This window comes from Plutella xylostella, chromosome 27, assembly GCF_932276165.1.
Source record: "Plutella xylostella chromosome 27, ilPluXylo3.1, whole genome shotgun sequence".
Lineage (NCBI taxonomy): Eukaryota > Metazoa > Arthropoda > Insecta > Lepidoptera > Plutellidae > Plutella > Plutella xylostella.
In genome coordinates this window covers 5,506,916-5,527,944 of record NC_064007.1, presented here as the reverse complement: position 1 = coordinate 5,527,944, position 21,029 = coordinate 5,506,916, and the positions used below count along the sequence as shown (strand labels likewise).

The following is a 21,029-nucleotide window of genomic DNA, read 5'->3' as shown; positions in this document are numbered from 1 at the left end:
TCGTAAACTAGGAATTTTAAGTATAAAGTGAATAACAAACCTTTACGAATATATTTGGAGGAAACGTTGGGGCCAATATTAAGATTTATATAGTGGAGATTTTACCTTATAAGCCAGCTAAAATTAACCAGAACAAATAACTATATTTTCATGCATTTAAAAACAACTTTACCATTATACTTCTAGTTAGCACGTTGTATAGAACGCATCATAAATATAGTACAATATTGTTGTATCTAAGGCACATAATGTTTAGGCTTTCAATTATTATTTCATATCGTAACACTGGTGCTTAAACGAAATAACGTTACTCGACTAAAATATTGTGACCTAACCTTGTCACATGCAAATGAAGATTCAACTCTAGATTCTCTATGACTGCAGTGAAATAAAAATGACGATCAAACGTTACTATTACAATAATCCTCACCTTTGCAACAATGCATTTCATACAACATGACAGCAATTTTAACAACATATTTGTATAACAGTTATTTTGCACACTGTGCAATTGTTACCGTATTCCGCCAATCATACAAAACAACTATTTCAATATAAGACACGTCCTGAATGAACAATTGAATCACAGTCTAGAATTTTTCGGCACCAATGAACTTTTAAATTCGTCACCAAATTTATTATTTTTTCACTTCTTTACTAGTTTACCTCATCCAGATTGTAATTCTTCTAATTTTAATTCACATACCAATTTTTTACAAGCCTCAAGTGACGTTTCTATTTTGTCTATCTGCTTTAATTTATCATCTAATTTATTGCTAGCAATTGACTAATCTTCCGCCATTTTGTGTTGTATGTCTAGTCGTACTACGTTAGCTGACTTAATTTGAGTATTCAAAATAGGTACGAATTAGATACTAATTAAAGAATAAACCAACAACCAACGCCTCAATTTTTCTCGCTTGGGAAAATAACATCTTTTGTATATTCTGAAGGTTTATTTTTAATTGTATCATACTGAACCTTTTAGTTGTTATGATATAGTATACTGTAGTTAATACTCGTACTATAATAATTTATAAACCAGTCTGTCCAATAATCGACATGAAAAAATATCGGCAACTTCCGAATTTAAGGATCGAACTATTGCTAGTCACAGTACAAATATCTAGCTCCACTAAAGCTGTTTATATATTATTGTTATATTTTTTCATATTTAATTTAATTTATTGCTCTGTTATTGCTATACGTTTCCCTACCATACTATTAATGATTCTAATTTTAACTTTTAAATTACGGAACCATACCATATCTAGCTTGGCGTTATAAAATTAAATTTAAGCCAAATGCCGCAATCAATGAAACCTACATAAATTAAAAATCTTAAATAATTATCTACGGTATTGCTATCTGAAGCCCAGTAATGAACCCAAATATTTATCCTGATTGCATCCCTACTCTTATTATTCTTTAATTAATTGGTGTTAAGTTCACTTAAGTTTACCATTCTTACGTATCTAAACTATTAAAACGATATTTATATTTTTTGGATTTCATTAATTGTAATTTGGCCACAATTTAGTACCACCCCTTTACTATAAAACGTAAGGGGATAAATGTAAATATTTTTTTATTAAATATTAATTTACATTGTAATTCTAATGACTAGCTTTTTCTCGTATGGCCACTAGTTTGCAAACAATGAACAATGTAAACATAAGAAAATAAACTCGAAATCTCGTATAATTTAAAGAGTATTGAAATATCCCTTTGATGTTAAATAATAGGACCCTAATTAATAAAGTAATAATGTATATACTTAACAACTGAAGTTCTTATTGCCTGTGAATAACTTGATGACTTCAAATACACGAAATGAACATCTTCTACCATCTTCTTCTATAATTTACCGTGAGGTGTTTCAGTAATAATTCACATACGAAAACAATTTAAATATTTAATGGTAATTATGAATCTCTCAGTGTACAAATATGAGCGGATGGATTGTATTAAAAAGAACGCTACAATATACAAATCCCTAATTTATATAATATATTATTATTATAGTTTTTTCATGAAAGGCACCTATAAAATGTCCCTCGACATTTATCAATCACTACTGCCTCGCTTAGTTCTTTAAATTCGACTTAAAACCATTTTTTTCTTCATATTATTATATTACGAATAATAAGGACTATTAAAACAGTCAACTCTCCTGAAAAATCGAATCCAAAGAACGAAACTAAGGGTCTAAACCTCGCTACTAATATATAACTAAACTAATTCTTAAGCAAGGCTCGTCTTTCTCAAATTTATACTTTAATCAATAAATAAAAATGTATTCTAATACAGATGCTCTCTCTTACTCTAATTCATTACAAACACACAACAATGAATAAAACAAAAACAACTTATAATATCACACTTTCGACGATCCTTTTAAAAAACTTTAACGCATGTATATTTGGAAGCATTGGTTTCTGTTTTCAGCTTTCGTCACCTGTCACCTACACTGTCAGACAGCAAAACAATAGCATCAAGCTGCAACCTTTCGTAACGATTTTTATAATTTCACTAAATTACTGGAAGGCTTGATCATAACATACGTTTTATACCCTATAAAAATATTAGAATATAATGTTGTTTTGTTTTACTATTCATAGCTTATTTAAGTTTTAATCTCCGAATTATTGCATTCCGTTATCGCTTATTTTGTACCAAACGTTTAAACAGTTCGACAAACTTCCGCTAGATGGCGCTAAAAACCCATCGCGGCGACAAGGCCACGACGCACGGAAGTACCTACAAAACCGGCATTCAGCGAATACAATCAAACCCGTTGCGTAATCTCGTTGTATTTGTAACATTAACTATGTACATTATACAATAAACACGCCTGAAAAGTACCAGGGCGCCAGCGGATCAAAGAGTCCTGTGCGTGACGGGTCGCCAGTGCGGCGGGGGCGCGGGGGTCCAACGCACGACGGAGGTGGCGTGGGGGGCGGTGACGTCACGCGGCGCGCCCGGAGCGTGGGATCACGGCGAGCGCAGGTCGGGGGCCGGCTTGTCGGGGGCCAGGTCCTCGTCCACGCCCACGGGGGCTCCGACTGAGGCTGCCGTGTCCATGGCTGTCGGCTCGGACGTTATCACGTTGGATTGGAAGAAGCGCTCTGGAATGAAAAGAGGTGAAGTGTTACGGAGCCGAGGTATTGAGATTGTTGTGCTCTTGGGAAGGTGGTGAAAACTTCTTCATTTAGCGTAATTATTCTGGGTAATTTACTTAGCGGGTTTGTCATTTCCTATATTTCCGAAGACATCTGTCATAGGTACTAATTATAATAAGATGTTTTTGCGTGATCCATGTCGGGCGCGAATTAGTATGAACTCTATCCGACACAGTCAGAAATTATTACAAGTATACAAAGGTACAACGCGTTTAAAACAAGCCCAACGATCCATCCTTCATTCGATGGATATCGGGCTCTCATTATACCAAATATCATATTAGTGCCAGTACGTAGGTATGTTGTAAGTATATTAGTTACCATCGTCTAACAGCACGACGTGGTCAGCGCCCGCTGGTGCCGTCATGATGTTGAACTCTTCTTCCAAGGTAGGGAATGGGGCGTTCCATCTGAAATTAGGTACATAAAATTAGGTATGAGAATGAGAACTTAGGTCATTCATATTCAAATCAATCTTGTCGCTGAGCAGGAAATCCTAAACGCAAAACTTTTTAAATGTTGAACGTGTAGTACCTAGATGGGTACGTAAGAGTAGGCGATAGGACAACATTATATTATGAATCCTGTTTTCACCATATTATCGGCACCCAGGGCCGGATTTAGGGGAGGGCAACCGGGGCAACCGCCCCGGGGCCTCCACAATAGAGACTTCGAGAAAAATTACCAACTTAAAAACACTAGTAAAAAAAATTACGCTGTTTTCGCATAAATTTTTTTTTCTTTGCCCTTTTACCTTGCATGCAAGTGGCTAGTGAGAGTTTTCCTTCTTTTTCTTGTTACCTTCAAAAGCCCTTTGCCTGTTCATGACTATCTATGTACAATAGAATGAAAGTTGCCAATTTGATGGGACAAAATCGTCTATCAAAGCTTTTCTTTTCTCTCCTGAGTATTGAAACTGCTCCGGGAACTGGATTTCAGCGAAATCATCAACGATTTTGTTGTACATATTTAAAGATACCTTTTTAACAATACCTCACACGATGGAGTAAGTAATTTTTTTTTTCGAATCAACTTTTCACTGTATGGGAGAGGGGGTAAAAAAAATTATTTTTCGATAATTTTAAAAACCAATTTTTGGATTATCATTTTACATATCTCTACCAATTTTCGTGGCAATCGGTGCTGACACGGCGGAGAACGAGCCAGGGACGGACAGACATGGCGAAACTATAAGTCTACTATAACTATTAGATTTACGGAACCCTAAAAATTACTACTTTATTTGGAAAATAATTTGGGGCCAGGAGGCCCCCACTCCTTTGTTGCCCCGGGGCCTCTCGACCTCTAAATCCGGCCCTGTCGGCACCCATGGAGAGCTTCCATTGCCACATTGAACAGTGTCTTCGGCTTTCATTATCCAATCACTATTACCTGTCCAAACCCATCGGTCTATTAGGGCGGAGGGTATTTCTATTTGTCAATTGGTCTAAACTAATACAGACACGTACGAAAGAAGCTTTGGCCATCATCGTATAAACTATACCATATGACTGTAGACCTGCTGCCCAACCTGGGCAGTCAGCGAATAAATAAAGCTAATCTGACTAGATAAGTAATCCTTTTCACCACGTTGACAAACCCTACTCCACCTTTATAGAGCCAGAATGAAACTTTTCTGAAGAGTTTATTACGCTTTAATTAAGCCTTTATTGACGTAAACCACAGCCTATTCTCAGCCATGGCTCTTTTTGGCTGAAATAGCGCTTTTTCAGATTTAATACAGACAATTTAAATACCGTCATGCATGCAGCATTGATATTTTTAAACAGCACTTGTTCAGCGGTTATGCAGCAATTTTGTGCTACCTGGGTAGTGTTGGTCAAGCTAAGAAGAAGAGCTTCATACCTCGGAGGCGCTCTAGGCGGTGCCCTCGGCGCATACAGCCCGAGCCCTCCCGGCGGCGACACCCCCCCGCCCCCCGAGCACACCGCCCCACCCCCGGACACGCCCGTCAGGCTGCCGCTCACGCCAACGCCGTAGCTGAACACCTGGAATAGGAGGCGAGAGGAAGGTTAGTTGTAGATAATCTCTGGGGGCAAAGTGGCTGTTGTAAAGCTTGTCTAATTCCGACAGGTCTGCAACCCGCCAACGCCAAAAATGTAGATTACTTATGACAAAAACCTTACAGATAACGGAGAGAGGAAACCCATGATATTTTTTTGGAATGATGGTGATAAATCTTTCCAATGTTGATGATGACTCGGTACGTAGGCTTCACTATTTATTTCTTGATATACGACCTCACCACTCCTTACCCTCGGCTCCTTCATGCTATCTATTTCTTACTGAACCTACTATTCCATGCAACTATACAGGGTTTATAAAATTGGTTGATATACTAAGTGAACAGGAGATAAATCTGAGTCACTCCACTTTTTCAACACCCCTGTACCTCTATAGTAATTCAAAAACAGAAAAAGACTCACCGGCGACGGCTGCGTATGGAAGTGGTTGAAGTGCGATATCGGGCAGTCGGGGCGGTAGTGCGGGGAGCGGCGCCGGGGGGAGGCGGGAGGGGAGCGCCCCTCGCCAGGGGACGAGGGGGAGCCGCCGCCGCTGCCCACCATCTCGCTCGCTGGAATGATAAGAGATGTTGTACGGTAAGATCAGTATTAGGACCATTGTATAATTCGTAACCCCAAATATGAACTGCTCCAAGTTATAACCCAGGGGAAAATACAAGGCAGGAGGAGGCCTGGGCGACCAATGACATGATGGCTGCAAAATCTACGCCAGTGGTTCCAGCTGAGCACTAGAGAATTGTTCCGTGCGGCGACTTGAAGAAGAAGAAGGACCATTTTGTGCAGCTATTGACCATCTCACTCGCTGGGATAACAAAATATGTGGTATCAAGAGGTCGGCCTAAATCTTTGATGATAGATGGGTTTTGGGGATTAGAGTTATAATTTGGTTTCTCAACCATGATTAGCTGGCAAGATCAAAACTTACCAGTAGATCTGATGATAGCGACCGGTCTCGCCATGGGGGGAAGTGGGGGTGGAGGCAACATGGGACTGCTGAAATACGCAGGCTTTGGACTTCGAGAGAGACTGTGCACCTGGAATTATAATCGATTATGAATAATTAATTTTACGGCAAACATTTTATATAATCTTGCCTAACACCATTTTTTTTACGTTCACAAATTCCAGACGGACCAAAAACATAGATAGAAGATACATCAGTTGGTGCAGTAGAAGTAGTGTATAACGTAAAATAGAAGCTAATGTTCTAATTTTCAATATTTTTCGATATTGTTTTTCATACTGTAGGGCTACAGACGCTACAGGGAGCGGGGGGCTAGTTGTAACAGGGGTAAGTACTCGTAGTAACAAGCATTTTTTACCTACATAATAGAAGAATATTAATTTTATTTTCAATCCAATGTACTACTTTATACGCAATGTATCATATAAGCGTGGTAAGCATCCCGCCGGACGGCGCAGGAAGCGCGTGTTTTGAAACTATACAAGGCCAGAACGCAGAGGTTGGGACTGCTCGCATATATTTTCAAATTAAAATGGTGCCATGATTTACTTGAAAGTATACAAGGCCATTACGCACTAATCGCGTATATTTTCAAGTAAGTTGGGCCAAAATTATGGCTTGAAAATATACTGCAGCAGTTACCACTGCGTACTAATCGTGTATATTTTCAAGCGCCAAGCGGCAATGCGAGCACTTGAAACTATACGTGATTAGTTACCAGGTAGCCCTTTTGAATTGTTGCTCTCTCTTTCTTTCATGCGAAATAGTAAATAAGTCTATTGCTTTCTAAACATTGCATCATCATTCCGCACTAGGCATTAATTTCGTAACGTGTTTTTTGTTTACACCGTAAGTTAAAAAGTAAATTGATATTAAACTGTAGAACTGTTGTTAATAGTAAAAATTATCTCATGAGAGGGTGTAGAACAATTAATAAAATACAATTACGGTGAATTCAAAACTTGATGAAAAATATGTCTATAATAGGTCTATAGGGTAATACCTACTACACTCACGAGCAATGAATAAGTCCAAGTAGCAAAAAGTCAACACCAAATGACCCTAATTTTTTAAAACCATTTAATTTAAAATTTGATCAAAATTTACTATTTTAGTTGGTTATAATAATATTTTGATGCGCTGTTAAATGCACTTTAATATTGCCGACGGCGTCATCTAGCTAGTCTTATCCGTTCAGGAATGTAGTAGGTATTACTCTTAATTCATTTAAATAATAAGATATTAGTAGGTATGCTTACTTGCAAGTATGATTGCTATAAATATCAATTTATCAATCAAATTAGAGCTTGTTCATCTTCATTTCTTATCATTTTATAGGTATGACAGGCAGAACAAGTCAATTGTAGTCATTTACATTTACCGAAATAGTTAAGTAAATTAGAATCAGCATGTAGGTATAAATTATATGCGACAAGTACGCCAATCAAGCAATATGCGTAATAGCAATGTATATTTTCAAGTACGATTCAGTAAATCCCAACTTGAAAGTATACGCGATTAGTACGCACAAATCGTGTATATTTTCAAGTAAAATATATATTTTTTTCACTTGAAACTATACAGTGCTAGTACACTATGGGTGCGTTCTGGCCTTGTATAGTTTCAAAACACGCGCAGGAAGCGGTGCTGTGCAGGCGCTCCGAAAAAGCCAGGTTTCGGACTTTTTTTTGTTTATACGAAATTGACTAGCATAAAATTCATATTGTTTAGCAGTTTTTGTTTAACAAAAATACATTTAGAATTTGTTTAGTTTCATTATAATTCATTTTAATCTTACAACAAATAAGCGGTTTATTTTTTTTAAATATTATTTTAAAAACCTGTCCTATGGGGTATGTTGTAACAGTTTTACGGGGCTAGTTGTAACATGTTATAACTTACCCCCTTATGTATTTCTTAGTTATGAAATGTCGCGTCCGTAGGTACTAAAAATTTATTCTTTTAGTATTTTGAATACTTCTTCGTTTAACTTCCTTAATTTTTATTTTAGAATGATACACTACTAAAGAAAATCTACACGTGCTACCCAAAGTTAAGATGTTTACGAATTGGCCTCTGCTGAAGTCTTAGAAAAATCAGTGTACGAAAAGCCGCAAAAACTTTTAATTTATGTCATGCATTTTCATATAGATATGTGAAAAAGAAGAAAAGTAACAATTCTTTATCAGTTGGCTATATCAAACCCAGATTGGTTTTTCAAGAGGAAGAAGAAGCTAAAATATCTTAGTACTTGCTTACTTGCTTTAACATTTAGGTACTTTGGATTGCTTGATTACTTGAACATTTAAAACCTGTTAAGTGTGTGAAGTCTTTTTATGTCAAATAAATCTTAAAAAAATGTAAAACACCCGCCACTTTTTTTTCAAAAGCGTTTTTACAAAAAGCCTTGACAGTTTTGATTATAATTATCTTTGAAATTGATAGATGGATAGTTGTTAATTGGAATAGTATTGATAGATTTCCTGAATACTAAACAAGTAAGTTTTCATAGCCAAGAAACCAAAAAATGTTACAACTAGCCCCCCTCTCCCTACACTCTTTAAATTTATTCCTTTTTCACGGAGAATGTTCTCATTCAAAAACTGCGATACGGCTCGCGGACTATCACTTGAGTAAAAATGTACAGCGGGAAGCCGGTGACTAGTCATCTATGACTACCCCTTCGGAGATTAGGTACAGTAGTGAGCATAATTATGAATTTTCATGAAGACTATCCCTGGTGGACAAGACATTACCTGCAGCTGCTGAACATCATTAGGCGGGTCGCACACAAACGTGACAAAGTCCCCAAGAGAATCCTGAGGGTTGGAGTCGTACTTAGCACCGGAGTGCTGGCTGGACAGCTGCTCGGCCGCTGTCGACAGATAGTAACATTCTTCATGAGACGATTTTCACTTTGTTCGCAATCACAGACATTGGAGGTGATGATGGTGGTGAATAATGAATGGTGATTTTGACAGGTTTGAAATATTATATTCGTATGTTTTTTTGTTGTTTAAAAAATTCAGATATACTTTATGTTGGAAGGCAAATGGTTACAACGTGGTTACAACCAGATTAAGTTGTTTGACTTTATTCGATTCTCAAGAATTATGGAATGTTTAATTGGCCACAAATAAAAGTGAACGTTTAGAACTAGCTCTATTTGTCAAATAATGTATTGATGAAAGGGTTGTCAATGATGAAGATGAAACTAACTAACTTCTAAATGATAACTGTTTACCTGTAGGATGCGTGTCGGTGGGCGGCGGCGCGTGTTGGTAGAATATCGTATTAGACGGCACCAGCGGAGACTGAGCTGCACTTAGACCTGCTGAACTGTGGGGAATACCTGCAAATAAGAATTTGATTTTGATTTTGATTTTGATTTTGAAACATTTTCAAGGCAACAACAAAGTAACAACATTAACCATTAAAAGATAAGTTAAAAGTACAATTGATGACAAAGACACAATTCTTAGTAGTAAACCAAAACGCTCGCGTAAAGATTGATAACAACATAGTAACAAAAATTCAATTTTGTAGAGTGTTTAAATTTTGGACACTGAAATACTAAATATAGAACACTATCAAAAAATTTATACTCAATCGAATTCAAAGGATACGTCGTGGTAAAAAGTAATGAATCACCATTTTCATTGTTAACAAAGAATTCTATTGAAGTCAAGGCTACCTAATTTGGATCTAGATTAGCATGCGTCGTGCATATTCATGACTAACAACGTCAAAGGGTGATTGACATGACCATGACTACCTGTGACGAATTCAATGGAGTGCGAAAAGCTTTAAAATTAACTTTTAGTCGAACTGTGTAGTGGGTTTTTTCATAATTTTTTTTTGAGGAAACTGATTGCCGTTTTACATAGTTGCTGACTTAGGAACATAGATAAAAATTCCGATAAATCTCTAAATTCACCTTAAAATCTTCCATAACCCAAGGCAACAATATCGCGAGATACAATAGCTTTTTAATTCTTTCTTTTTTAACAGTCCTTCACCAAAACTTACTAAAGCACTGTCCGACGAGCATGGTCGAGGGGGTGGCCCGCTCAGGAGGGGGCTCGAAGGGCGGTGGGGCTGGACTGTTGTACCCGCAGTAGTACCCTGACTCCAGCTTGATGCCACCTCCCGACCCACCAGGGGACTCTGACCCGGTCTCTTGAAGAATTGACGCTGGAAGAAGAACCAGGTTAAACTGGGCGATTGATGATGATGGATATTATTTTGATGATGTTTTTTTTAAAGGAATGGAAATGTTGTAATAAGTTGAATGAAGAGAAACAGAATCATTTGTATTAAAACTAAGACATTAAGATTTAGAAGGAAATGAAAGGAATGCTCTACAGTAACAGTCTGACCAAAAGGCAATAAACAGTGCAGTGATAGTTAGTTTGCCAATCAGTAAGCCAGATGCGCCAAACATGTTTTGCTGAAGTCAGAAAAGAACACATGAGGGCGAAAACAGATTATTAATATGAAAATGAGTTAAACAGCGAAGAAACGTACCTTTCGACAACTTCCATAGTTCCTTCGAAGAGAAGACTCCAGTTGCTAAAATAATATCGTTGCAAATTACACCGTTGTACGGATTGTGACTGTAGCCTGAAACGAGCATTTCAGACGTTACAGCAGCAAATGACTACACTATCATGTCATCTCTGTAAACAAACTATGGAGGCTACGGTGAGTTAGGGTTAAGACGCTCTAGGTTTCATAGAGGAGACTCTAAAGCTAAATACTTTATATGTGACCACTTTAGTCACAGTGTTGGTTTAAAGGCGTTAAATTCTATAGGTATAAAATTGGTATAATTATAATTTTTCACGTTATATTTTGTTATTTATATCTGCCTAATTTCCATTCAACCAAGGGCGTCATCCTTGGGCACCAATAGAAATCTAATTACAGGGATGGCATGATAACACAAGCTACAACATCAAGACAACAGGAAATTAAGTGATTCGATTTACTTTCGCACATCCAGTTTGTTATGCTGAAGTAAATACAGGTCACAGACTGTCAATGCTGTTTTAACGGTCATAAAACGTGAGTTATCATAGGAAAACCATAAACAAAACAGCATCAACGAAGAAAGAGAGAAAAAGAGTGAAAGAGAAAGAACACCGACTACGAATACCAAAAAAAATATAGTTCAAAAACAAACGGGCAGTCTTCAAACAATTCAATTCGTGACAACCCCAAATAAATTTGGAAAATCCATTGAAAGCATTAAAAGGTGTAAGTGCATACACAAAGCCAATGAGAGGGATTAAATGTTCAAAAAATTTCAAATATGCACAAATGCTAATGTAAAACGTACAAGAGATATTGATCAAAACGTGTTTTGTGCGACACCAATCAAAAAAACTTTTATGTTGTGTATTCCTTGTTGTTGCTTTGGAACTTTATAATCTAATCTACCTTATACATCAATGTCTTGGTTACTATCATATTATTCTTTACTATGTTTTACATCATTTTATATCTTAACATCATCAGCACCATCGACTCTAATACAGCATTACATATTCCAAATCAATTAAAACTTTTTTTGTTTTTCTTTCTAGCGTTTCTATTATGAACTTGTCTACTTTCAAATGAATCCAAAGCACAACAGGAAGACACAACGACACGACACGACACCGATACGATCACATCGTGACCGTTACCTTTGCTCTTGCCTTCGTGTTCGTTCTCTTTGTCTCGAGGGGTGTGTGGAGATAGAGAACCACTTAGGATATCTGAAACATCACACTCGGGGTTATTACTTCACTGGACTTTGAAATGGTTAGGTTTGAAGATGTTGTTTTTGATGTCTTCGATAGAAATAACATCAATAACATTTCAGGCGTTTATGAAATAAGTTTGGTAGAAATACTAAGGATAAACTTGTTAGTCATTGCAAGTAAAGACTGCGACAAAGCAATCGGAGAAAATATAATTTTACCTCTATTCTCAAAAATACCTTTAGAAATATTAGATACTCGAAAGCTAGTTTTAATAGCTTATTTTCTTTAAACATTATCTCACCTTAGTATGATAACGATTTAGACTATCAATAAACCTTTCATATAATAAAATCAAGAGAGCAAAACTAAATACGTAGTAAATAATATTAATATAATAAATGTATAGGTATTCTAATGATGTTACTAAGATGACACAAAAGTTAGTATGCTATTCATAAATTAAATTTGTAAAAAATTAAAGATGCAAGTATTCTGTACATTGCTTTAATTTATATTGAAAGTTGTAATGAGTTATCAATATTATACAATGACTATAATCACAACTCATTTTGACTGTCTACGTAATGTTAATTAAAAAAATACTGATCGTCTTTATTTTTACATGTTTTTACTGACAGAAGAGTGGTTTTTTTTCTTAAGTAAGCAACTAATCATTAAGTTTAACTACCTAGTTGATGATTTTGAGGACGGCTTTTAGTAAATGTATGAAGGACTCGCATCTTTAATAAATACGTATCTAATTAAAATACTTTGGTTTTACTAAAACAAAGTCTAAATATAAAATGTCCCCAAAAAATTGCCGCTGCTATTGCTGATGATATAGTTATTAATATAAAATAAACCAAACAAAATCCCAAAGTATTTGAACCAGACAATAGTAATAAAGCTAATAATGAAAAGGTTAAACTGTAGCGAGACCTGGCAGACCGTCGCTCCCATTACCGTAGCTGTTGATGAAGTTGGCTAAGTAAAGGTCCAGCTCTCTGACAGAGACGTTGATGTGGTAGGGGTTGACGCAGAGGCCTGGCTGGGTGCATTCTGGGTGTTTCTCCAGCCGTTCACCGTCCGTGCTTTCCAGCGGTATCGCTTTGAACAGTATCACCATTACTAGGTCTAGCCTCCACACCTGGAATTGAGAGGTTCGTTTTTAGTGTATTACTGGTTTGCTGCTGGATACATCAGCTCTAATTTCAGTAGTGACTTTTTAGAGCTTATCGGATAGTTGCTTTGCATGTTTATAAATAAACAATTTTTTTTGGCAATGTTAAGGTACTTGACTTTACTGTGGGGTTACCACCACCGAACATTAGCAATTAACAATTCTTAATCAACATCGATTTTTAATAGCTAATTTGTTGGTGGTTGGTGGTACGGTAGTGGAAATCAAAATAACTTTAGTAGACTGTAAATTATTAATTATATTACTCAATTAATCAAGCATTGCTTATAACTAGACGTCATCATCAATTCAGGATCAGGCCAACAATCAGATAGGACCTTGCTTTGACAGTACCTATACGGACAGAGACTTTGCAGTGACAGACATAGATTTAATGCGACATTATCTTATAGATCCTTTCTTAAACTCGGCAATAAAGTCATTAAATCTATTATACTGTTTCCTAATCCATTACCTTATCAGCCTGCCTCAAGCAGTCTATCCTCCGCATCTTGCCCTTCTGGTCCGGATTCGACAGCACACACACGGCAGGTCTCTTGCCGGTGATGCTGAGCACGAAGTCCTCTCGACAGTCCTGGGTTATGTCCTTCCGTAGCTTGCCCAGCAACCGGGACGCCCATTTCTGCTTCACTTCTGCCTTTTCGTTCTGGAATGGTTGGGAAAGTTGGCGTTAGTTAAAGATGTTATGTAAGTGCGTAAGATGGTGAAAATATTTTATTTTAATGCGTATGATCGTGAATTATACTCTTTTTGAAAAATATACATGTAAATAGGAATAATTTATGTTTCATCGTTAAAAACATTGTCATTATAATCAAAGATTCTGATAAATACCTAGATTGTAATTTATAAAATTGAAGAGAATTATCTGGATTATTATTAGATATTATTACATTTGCATTTCCCTTCTTCTTCGTACCGAAGTAAATTTGCAATTATTAGGTATGCTCATGCTTAATTATCATAGACGTTATCAAAAAATCTAAGTTTATATTCCATTATAATACACCATTTTAACCCTTATTAAGGCACTACATCAAAAATTTTATTGCTTTTCGTCCTTCGATAAAGTTGAAAACGATGTGGGTTCGTATCATAATCATTTTGCCAAATTAAGGGTTAAATACAAGCAGTGTGGTGATAATCTTACCTGTAATTCATATTTGGTATGCCGCTCCTCCTCAAGACTCATGCGTTTTTCATGTTTTTTGTAATATTTCCGTTTCGCCGCTTGTAAATTGAACCAGGTGTACGAAAAGGACTTTACAAAAGGCATCAGGGCCTCTATGAACGGATGGAACTCGTCCTGTGAACATTCAATAAGGATTACCTAGTATTGTAGAATTGAGTAAAGACAATTGGCGCCCAACGTGGGGCTATTAGTTAGCCAATTTGCTGAAGTTAATTTTGTTAGTTGTTAAAGTGATATTCATAACTCTTTATCTAATCTTCGGCTAATAAATTTTAGCAAAAGTTTCTATCTATTTGATTTTGGTATGTAGCTAGAAATCAAGTAGGTACTCTCAAGCTTATGTAGGCACTATCGTTTATGCGAACATTATCTTTCACTTAAGTAGACACCACGTCAGGGATGGAAGAAAATTTGCTTAAATTAATTTAGTATTCAAGGCGCATACTCCTAACATACTGTATTGTAATGCAGCTTGAATCATAACTTTAACATGTAAATGTGTCGATGTTATTTATTGTCAAAAACCTTTCGATATTTACAATGTTATTTGTGAAAACACATCTGCATAAAGAAAGGAAAGTCGCGCTACTTTGTAAAATAACATGGTTAACACCTGAGATTTTAAATTCAAATGTTACTTTAAGACCACGCAGCGTTGAACATATCTCAGCATCATCGCCAAACAATCAAACGTAAACAGTCAATCGAAAACGTATTCCAACAATTTTACTACCAAATAACACGCAAACGACACCCAAAAATTTCTTGGCAGCCTCCAAAATCATAGTAAAACAAGTGGGGTCCAGTCAAAACATTGCTCTTTGGCGTTAGGCGCAGACGTTGCGGCGGTTCTGCCAAACTTTCATTGAGGGCTGCCACTTGGCAGGACCACTTGGAAAGGTGGCTTTCACACTTGGCCAGATCTGTTGTGACGTCACCATCTGAGGACGGGGAATCCCTGTCTTTGATTGACTGATTACTGTTAACAAAAGTTAAAATTCAATGAGTAGTTGAAGCCCTTGGAATTTTGAGTTTAAAAAAGCAGTTATTTTATCTGCCCTCGAATGTATAAATGCTTCTGTAAAACAAGAAGTCGTTAAATATAAAAATAACAGTAGAAATATGCATGCAATATCCACCCCATAAGAATATGTGAAAAGTACTGGCGCGTTTAACAGTAAATTGTAAACAGTAACACCAAAAACGGAAGCTAAAGGAGCGAGCAGAGAAAAGTAAAACAATTCCACGGAACGATCGCGATATGATGAGATGCAACTATTTGGCAAATATGAGAACAACAAACGCTGAATAGTAAGATACTTGGCAAAGGTGCCGGTAATCGTGGATTCTAGCGATTCTGATGTCATTTTCTTGAAACGACGGTGTCAGCTGCTGCGCTCAGGTGAAAACTGAACCTTGACTCATAATTTGGGAATCGGTATTGGCACGTCTTCCAGCCAAGTTTAGTATGTCCTGGATTCTCAATGCGCTTCGTGCAGCTCACTCCAAAAATAAGTAGTCAAACTTAAATGGAAACTACGACGCAGATATGAATCAGTGGCGGCAAAAATAAAACATACAATCTTGTAGAGTATTACTGCGTAAGACTGATCGATCATTGACGAAAGAGGGTTTAGGTAATATTATTGTTTCCCTTACAAAATCAAACAAACTATTAGGACAACTTCCAAGTAACCAGTCACGCCAAAACACTGGAGTTCGTTCACCTTGCCAACTTTTGGCGTCAAATCGGACCGCGTGGTGTTTCCTTCATTATAATTTTTTTCCGGCTTTATTTCGTGGCGTCCAATTTATTTTATAGATATTGGCGCCGGTTCATTGGGGATGCCCGGCTGGACTTGGCCGTGGCACCGGTTGGCGTACCTAACTGGGTCGGCGACGTCACGCCAGGAGCACTGGCCAAAAACACGGTACGCACGGAAAGACGCCGCTAAAAAACCATACGTCCGCCATCTTGCCACGCGCCGTTTTGGCGCGCATCTCCCGGCGGTGCGTTCAGAAACGCATCGCGAATGGCTACACGTAATTCTGCAGTAAATATTGTAATCCGGTGAATGTTAAATTGTAAACGTGCTTTAGCAGTTGCTCAAGTTGATACTGTTAGCTTTGCCGCACTGCATAAATTTACGAGAGTTTTACTGCATTACTTAAAATTATTTTTGATCAAGAATTTCTGGCACTTTCGGCACGACTTCGGATGGCTCACGCCATACTTGTTTACGATCACCAATCTCGTAAAATGTTTAGATTTACACCAACTACACAAAACTATCATCACCTGCTATGAAAAGTTACACGATCAATTGCGTGAAATAGAGTAGAAACGATTTTCCCACTTTACACTATTTCATAAAGTCATCTGAAATTACAGGATTGAGTTTAAGTTTATACGATATTTCTTCTACCCATAAATCTATTTGATGACAATGAAATGACAACAAAGAAAAAAATATAAATCATGGGTATTAATATGTCGATTTATCAAACCAATATTTATAAATACCTACCGAACCATTCAACAAGGCCCGTGAAATCATTTCATCATTCATTCGTAAAAACCGAGCCACTTGGTCAAATCGGCCAAAGTTTACGATCGGGTTTACAACAAGCATTGCGCCTAAATATACGCCAGTGTTGCCACGCTCACTGAAACTGTAGAGGTAAATAAAGGTCTAACTACAGGTATGAAAGTATAACTATAGGTAGAAAGGTAAAAAAACATAACTGTGAATCGAGATTTACTCAAGTAGCAAAGCAATACATTAATTCGGGCAACAACTTTTTTTAATGTTATTGTGTGTTAATTGTAAATTATGAGTTTATATTGACGAAATAGATCTTGTCTCCTGCGATTATATTATATAATTTCATCATTAACATCCTTTGAATATTGTAACGCGTGGAATCCGGCACGATCTTAAACATGGAATCTACCACCACCTAAACACCTAAAACAGCAAACACTTTCTGCTGAAATAATTGTTAATTACCGTATCGAAATCAATCAGCAATCGAACCCTAACCTAGTATATTTACCAACACCTTAGAAATGTATCGATTCGTAGTTTAGCAGTGGCAACACAGAAGTATACTTCAAAACTGAAGGCTGGAAACAGCTGAAAGCTGTACTGAAATAGAAAATAGTTTCAAGAGCTGTTGCAATGATCGACCTCTTGGGTATCGGGTTGATATGGAATGCAGATTGCACATCCTAATATTAACGCAACCGAATTCTCAGCGAAGGAGCGAAGGTCACCGTAAATGTATTAGTATTTTGTTATGTAGACGGGAAAAATAATAATAAAAGTATGGCAATTTTCATGATTAATCGTATAGAGACAAACATTATTTAAACTAATCTATTGTAAGTATGTATAAGATAAACAACACTACAAAATTTTAAAATATTTTTTATTAATTGATAGGTATGTACTGAAGTAGTTAAATCATAATTTTGTGGTCATGTTAATGATTTTTACATTATTTTCCATGGTGTTCATTTTAACATTGGTATGAATACATTATGTAAGTTCTCATTCCCATACACTTCTAGGTAACCTAGATAACTAACTTCTTGAAACTTTCTTATCTCCGCTCCCACTGACACCTATCTCGACAGATTCGCTGGAAAATTGACAATCGAATGCAAATAATTTCTGAACGCATCATTAAAACGCATTACACTGTCTGTTAGCCGCTGCGGGTTTATTAGAATTCCATAGCTTAGCGCGCGATATGTATTAGTGTGTGTGATGCACTTTGCTTTCAAGATGGCGTCTCGGGTTGCATATATCAGACATAAGTCTCCCTGGTTTACGCGGGCTAAGATCCGGGACCAAGAAGCGTGCCTTGCGGTACGCCGGTATTGTGGCACTAATTTAAGCGGCTGATGCACAACTTTGTATGTTTATTAGCCACAGCTTTGACACAATGATGAACAATGTATGTATAATGCAAACGTAATCGGGTTTTAAATGGCAGTTCTATGCAGCTTTTAGAAATAGCGCATTGCGTCATTTGAAAGTTTAGATGTGGCAATGAATTTTAATATTTTGCGGAGTGTTTTCATTCTTCATATTTTATTTAGGCCGCGAATCTCTGCAGTGCTTTCGTTTTCTGGGTAAAGTTTCCACGCTTTCAGCCATTATTTTTTCCGGGAAATTATTCGAGATTCCGCTGAAGGACGATCCAGTAACTTTAGCTTTCCGCAAACACGATCGGTACATCCATAAATTACTGATATTAACCCGCAATATTGATATATCACACAGGCAGCCTTCGGATTCGCTTGAGAGCCCGCACTCCTATGCGACAGCTTTAAGAACTAGAATCGCTTGGCTATTTGTTGCTCAATACAAGTGGAGTAACCCTGTATCTGGTCTAATATCTTAGATGGGGCTAAGCCTATCAACAACGGAGCTCGGGATTACTAGCAGTTAGATAGTTGCTAATCCCGGAATCCCGGAACAACCCGGTACGGGATTTGCATAGGAACGCCGTTAGACGTCATCGCCGGGATTTGAGAAGTAAACTGCTCTGTCTTGGAGGATTTTCGGGGTTATGGAGTGTACGTAATGGCACTGCTCAGTGCTCACTTGTGTTATTGTCCCTAGTTTATGTGGTCGGTATTGCGGGAGAGAGAAGGCAGTATTTGTCTGATACAACTTCACTTTCATGCTAATATTTACTGAATCATACTATTTAATAATAACTCTTATTATCACACATGAAAACTTACCTGTTCTTATCGAAATAATATAAAAGGCCGATCAACTAGACCAGTTTATTTATGTATCAAACAAATAACATTATAATCTGCAAACTTAACCGGAATGTCTAGGGTAGTGCAAGTGATACTGACTTAAAATATGTACATACCTACTTATTAAATTACCATGGGAAAGCATAGTCCAAACATTAGTGATCTAGAGTACCTACTTTTTTAATTCTGCTGATTTTAAAGCAAACACAATCCCTTAAACAGGGCAATAACCCGAAATTGTGTAAAGCAATGTTGTCTCCAGCGGAATATTAGTTTTGTATGGAAATGATATCGCGCATTCGGGGACAATTACACCGACTCCCGATGTTAACTTGTGGTAATTATGGTAATGTTAACAGCCCCGAGGAACGAAACGCAGAATTGAGAAATTAAGTTTAAAAATCGCGAGATCGGTACGAGAGTGCTGTTTAGACGAGAATAGGCAAAATAGGATAAACTGAAAGAAGTAGGAACAGTGAAAAACAATGAACGAACACAGAAACTTGATTGTCTTAAATATGCTGAAATCTGGAATGTTTTGAAGTAATAGACAAAATTGTGTACTTAGACAGGGTCTACAATCTTGTCTCAGCGAAATAAAGAAGAAATATATAAGTATTTCAATATTTATGAAACAAAATAGAGATATAAGAAATTGAAGATAATATGGCATATAGGTAGTATATAGTATATTCAAAATCCTCATGTAAGTATTTCTAAGAAACCTTATTAAAGCTATAAATAAACCCCGTGGTTATTAACCTGTTATTAACCCATCAAACCACCCGTTACGCAACCGAATGACACATCACGAACAATAGCAATTACAATAAACCCAATTAACATACACATTATACAATCGATACATAAAAAACAGGGCATCCAATATACAATTGAAAAAAGTTTTCGTACGCGACTCGAATACAGGGGGTCACTCTCTACTCGTAAATCGACGAACGAACGAACGAGAATTTTCACGAAATCAGCACGCTAATACAATGAGATAGAGTCGAGGTTAACGCTGCAGTTTAGTTTTCCGAAGCTTCACGAACCACGACTCTATGTCGTCGCATTAATCGTGCGATTTCGTGAAATTTTTCGTTCGACATTTTAAAGAGCGACCCCCAGCATAGTGCTACAAACACAGCAGACACCAAATTCAAAAGGCGGGCGGAATAAAACGGTTCCAATTTTAAAAGTCGACAAGTTCGAAGTTTAAAATGTTTGTGCTTGATTTACATAATTTATCGTGTTTTCAGCCTCGCCCCGGCTGGATTGCATAATTTAAATATCTGCAATGGTGACTTGAATTTTGCTGCTTCAATAAATTAATTTATAGGTTTCTGACGCGTTTGCTTTAGAGGAAGATAATATTTGAGTTCAGTAGGTACTTTGGTTTAGAGCTTTAACCTTGTAGCTTTTTTCGTGTGCACATAGTGGCATAATCAATTTACTTATAAATTGTATGTAGCATAGAAGTATGTAGTATTTATGTGTTATTGCCTTTAACTTCACCCTCTAAAAAACGAACTGTCAGCTAGTCTTAAGTTCAATACCGGAGCTTTTTATTCATACTTTGTTAGAATAAGTATAATTGCTAATTTATCCTAGGGAGTGGATATAAATATAAAACAATAATTTACGTCAAAAAGGTTCTACTCGTTAGTTTTACCGGAATGCCTTTATTTATGTAAATAAAAGTGTTTTTTTGGACAACAATGTAAAAAAACCATTTGCATATATTATCGTGACCGTTACGCTCGTATATTGGGTACGTGGCACAAATCAAGAAACTGCATTTGCAAATAATGTGCCGGCTTAGCTCAGACATTTGACGGTGCATCGGCCTTAACTGCGTGATCAGAATAATAATAATGTGACGTTAAATTGTTACAAAAAGGTTGCAATTTTT

At 36.8% G+C, this 21,029-nt stretch overlaps 1 protein-coding gene across 10 annotated transcripts in view; it reads right to left on the bottom strand.

The window, feature by feature from the left end:
- Positions 1-1,854: 1,854 nt before the first annotated feature.
- LOC105382665 (nuclear factor 1 B-type) overlaps positions 1,855-21,029 on the bottom strand; it is a 29,177-nt gene continuing 10,002 nt past the window's right edge. Inside the window, exons 2-14 of one of the 10 annotated variants that reach the window (XM_048630857.1) lie at positions 14,293-14,448; positions 13,597-13,788; positions 12,881-13,088; positions 11,882-11,953; positions 10,719-10,814; positions 10,221-10,385; positions 9,436-9,543; positions 8,948-9,087; positions 6,153-6,261; positions 5,630-5,778; positions 5,049-5,191; positions 3,504-3,592; positions 1,855-3,128 (exon numbers count right to left, since the gene is read on the bottom strand). In XM_048630857.1, the coding sequence (XP_048486814.1) occupies positions 2,995-3,128; positions 3,504-3,592; positions 5,049-5,191; positions 5,630-5,778; positions 6,153-6,261; positions 8,948-9,087; positions 9,436-9,543; positions 10,221-10,385; positions 10,719-10,814; positions 11,882-11,953; positions 12,881-13,088; positions 13,597-13,788; positions 14,293-14,448 (1,761 nt within the window). In that variant the 3' untranslated portion in view covers positions 1,855-2,994. The remainder of the gene's footprint in view (positions 3,129-3,503; positions 3,593-5,048; positions 5,192-5,629; positions 5,779-6,152; positions 6,262-8,947; positions 9,088-9,435; positions 9,544-10,220; positions 10,386-10,718; positions 10,815-11,881; positions 11,954-12,880; positions 13,089-13,596; positions 13,789-14,292; positions 14,449-21,029) is intronic. The other 9 variants (XM_048630858.1, XM_048630860.1, XM_048630859.1 and 6 more) reach the window with 9 other exon arrangements.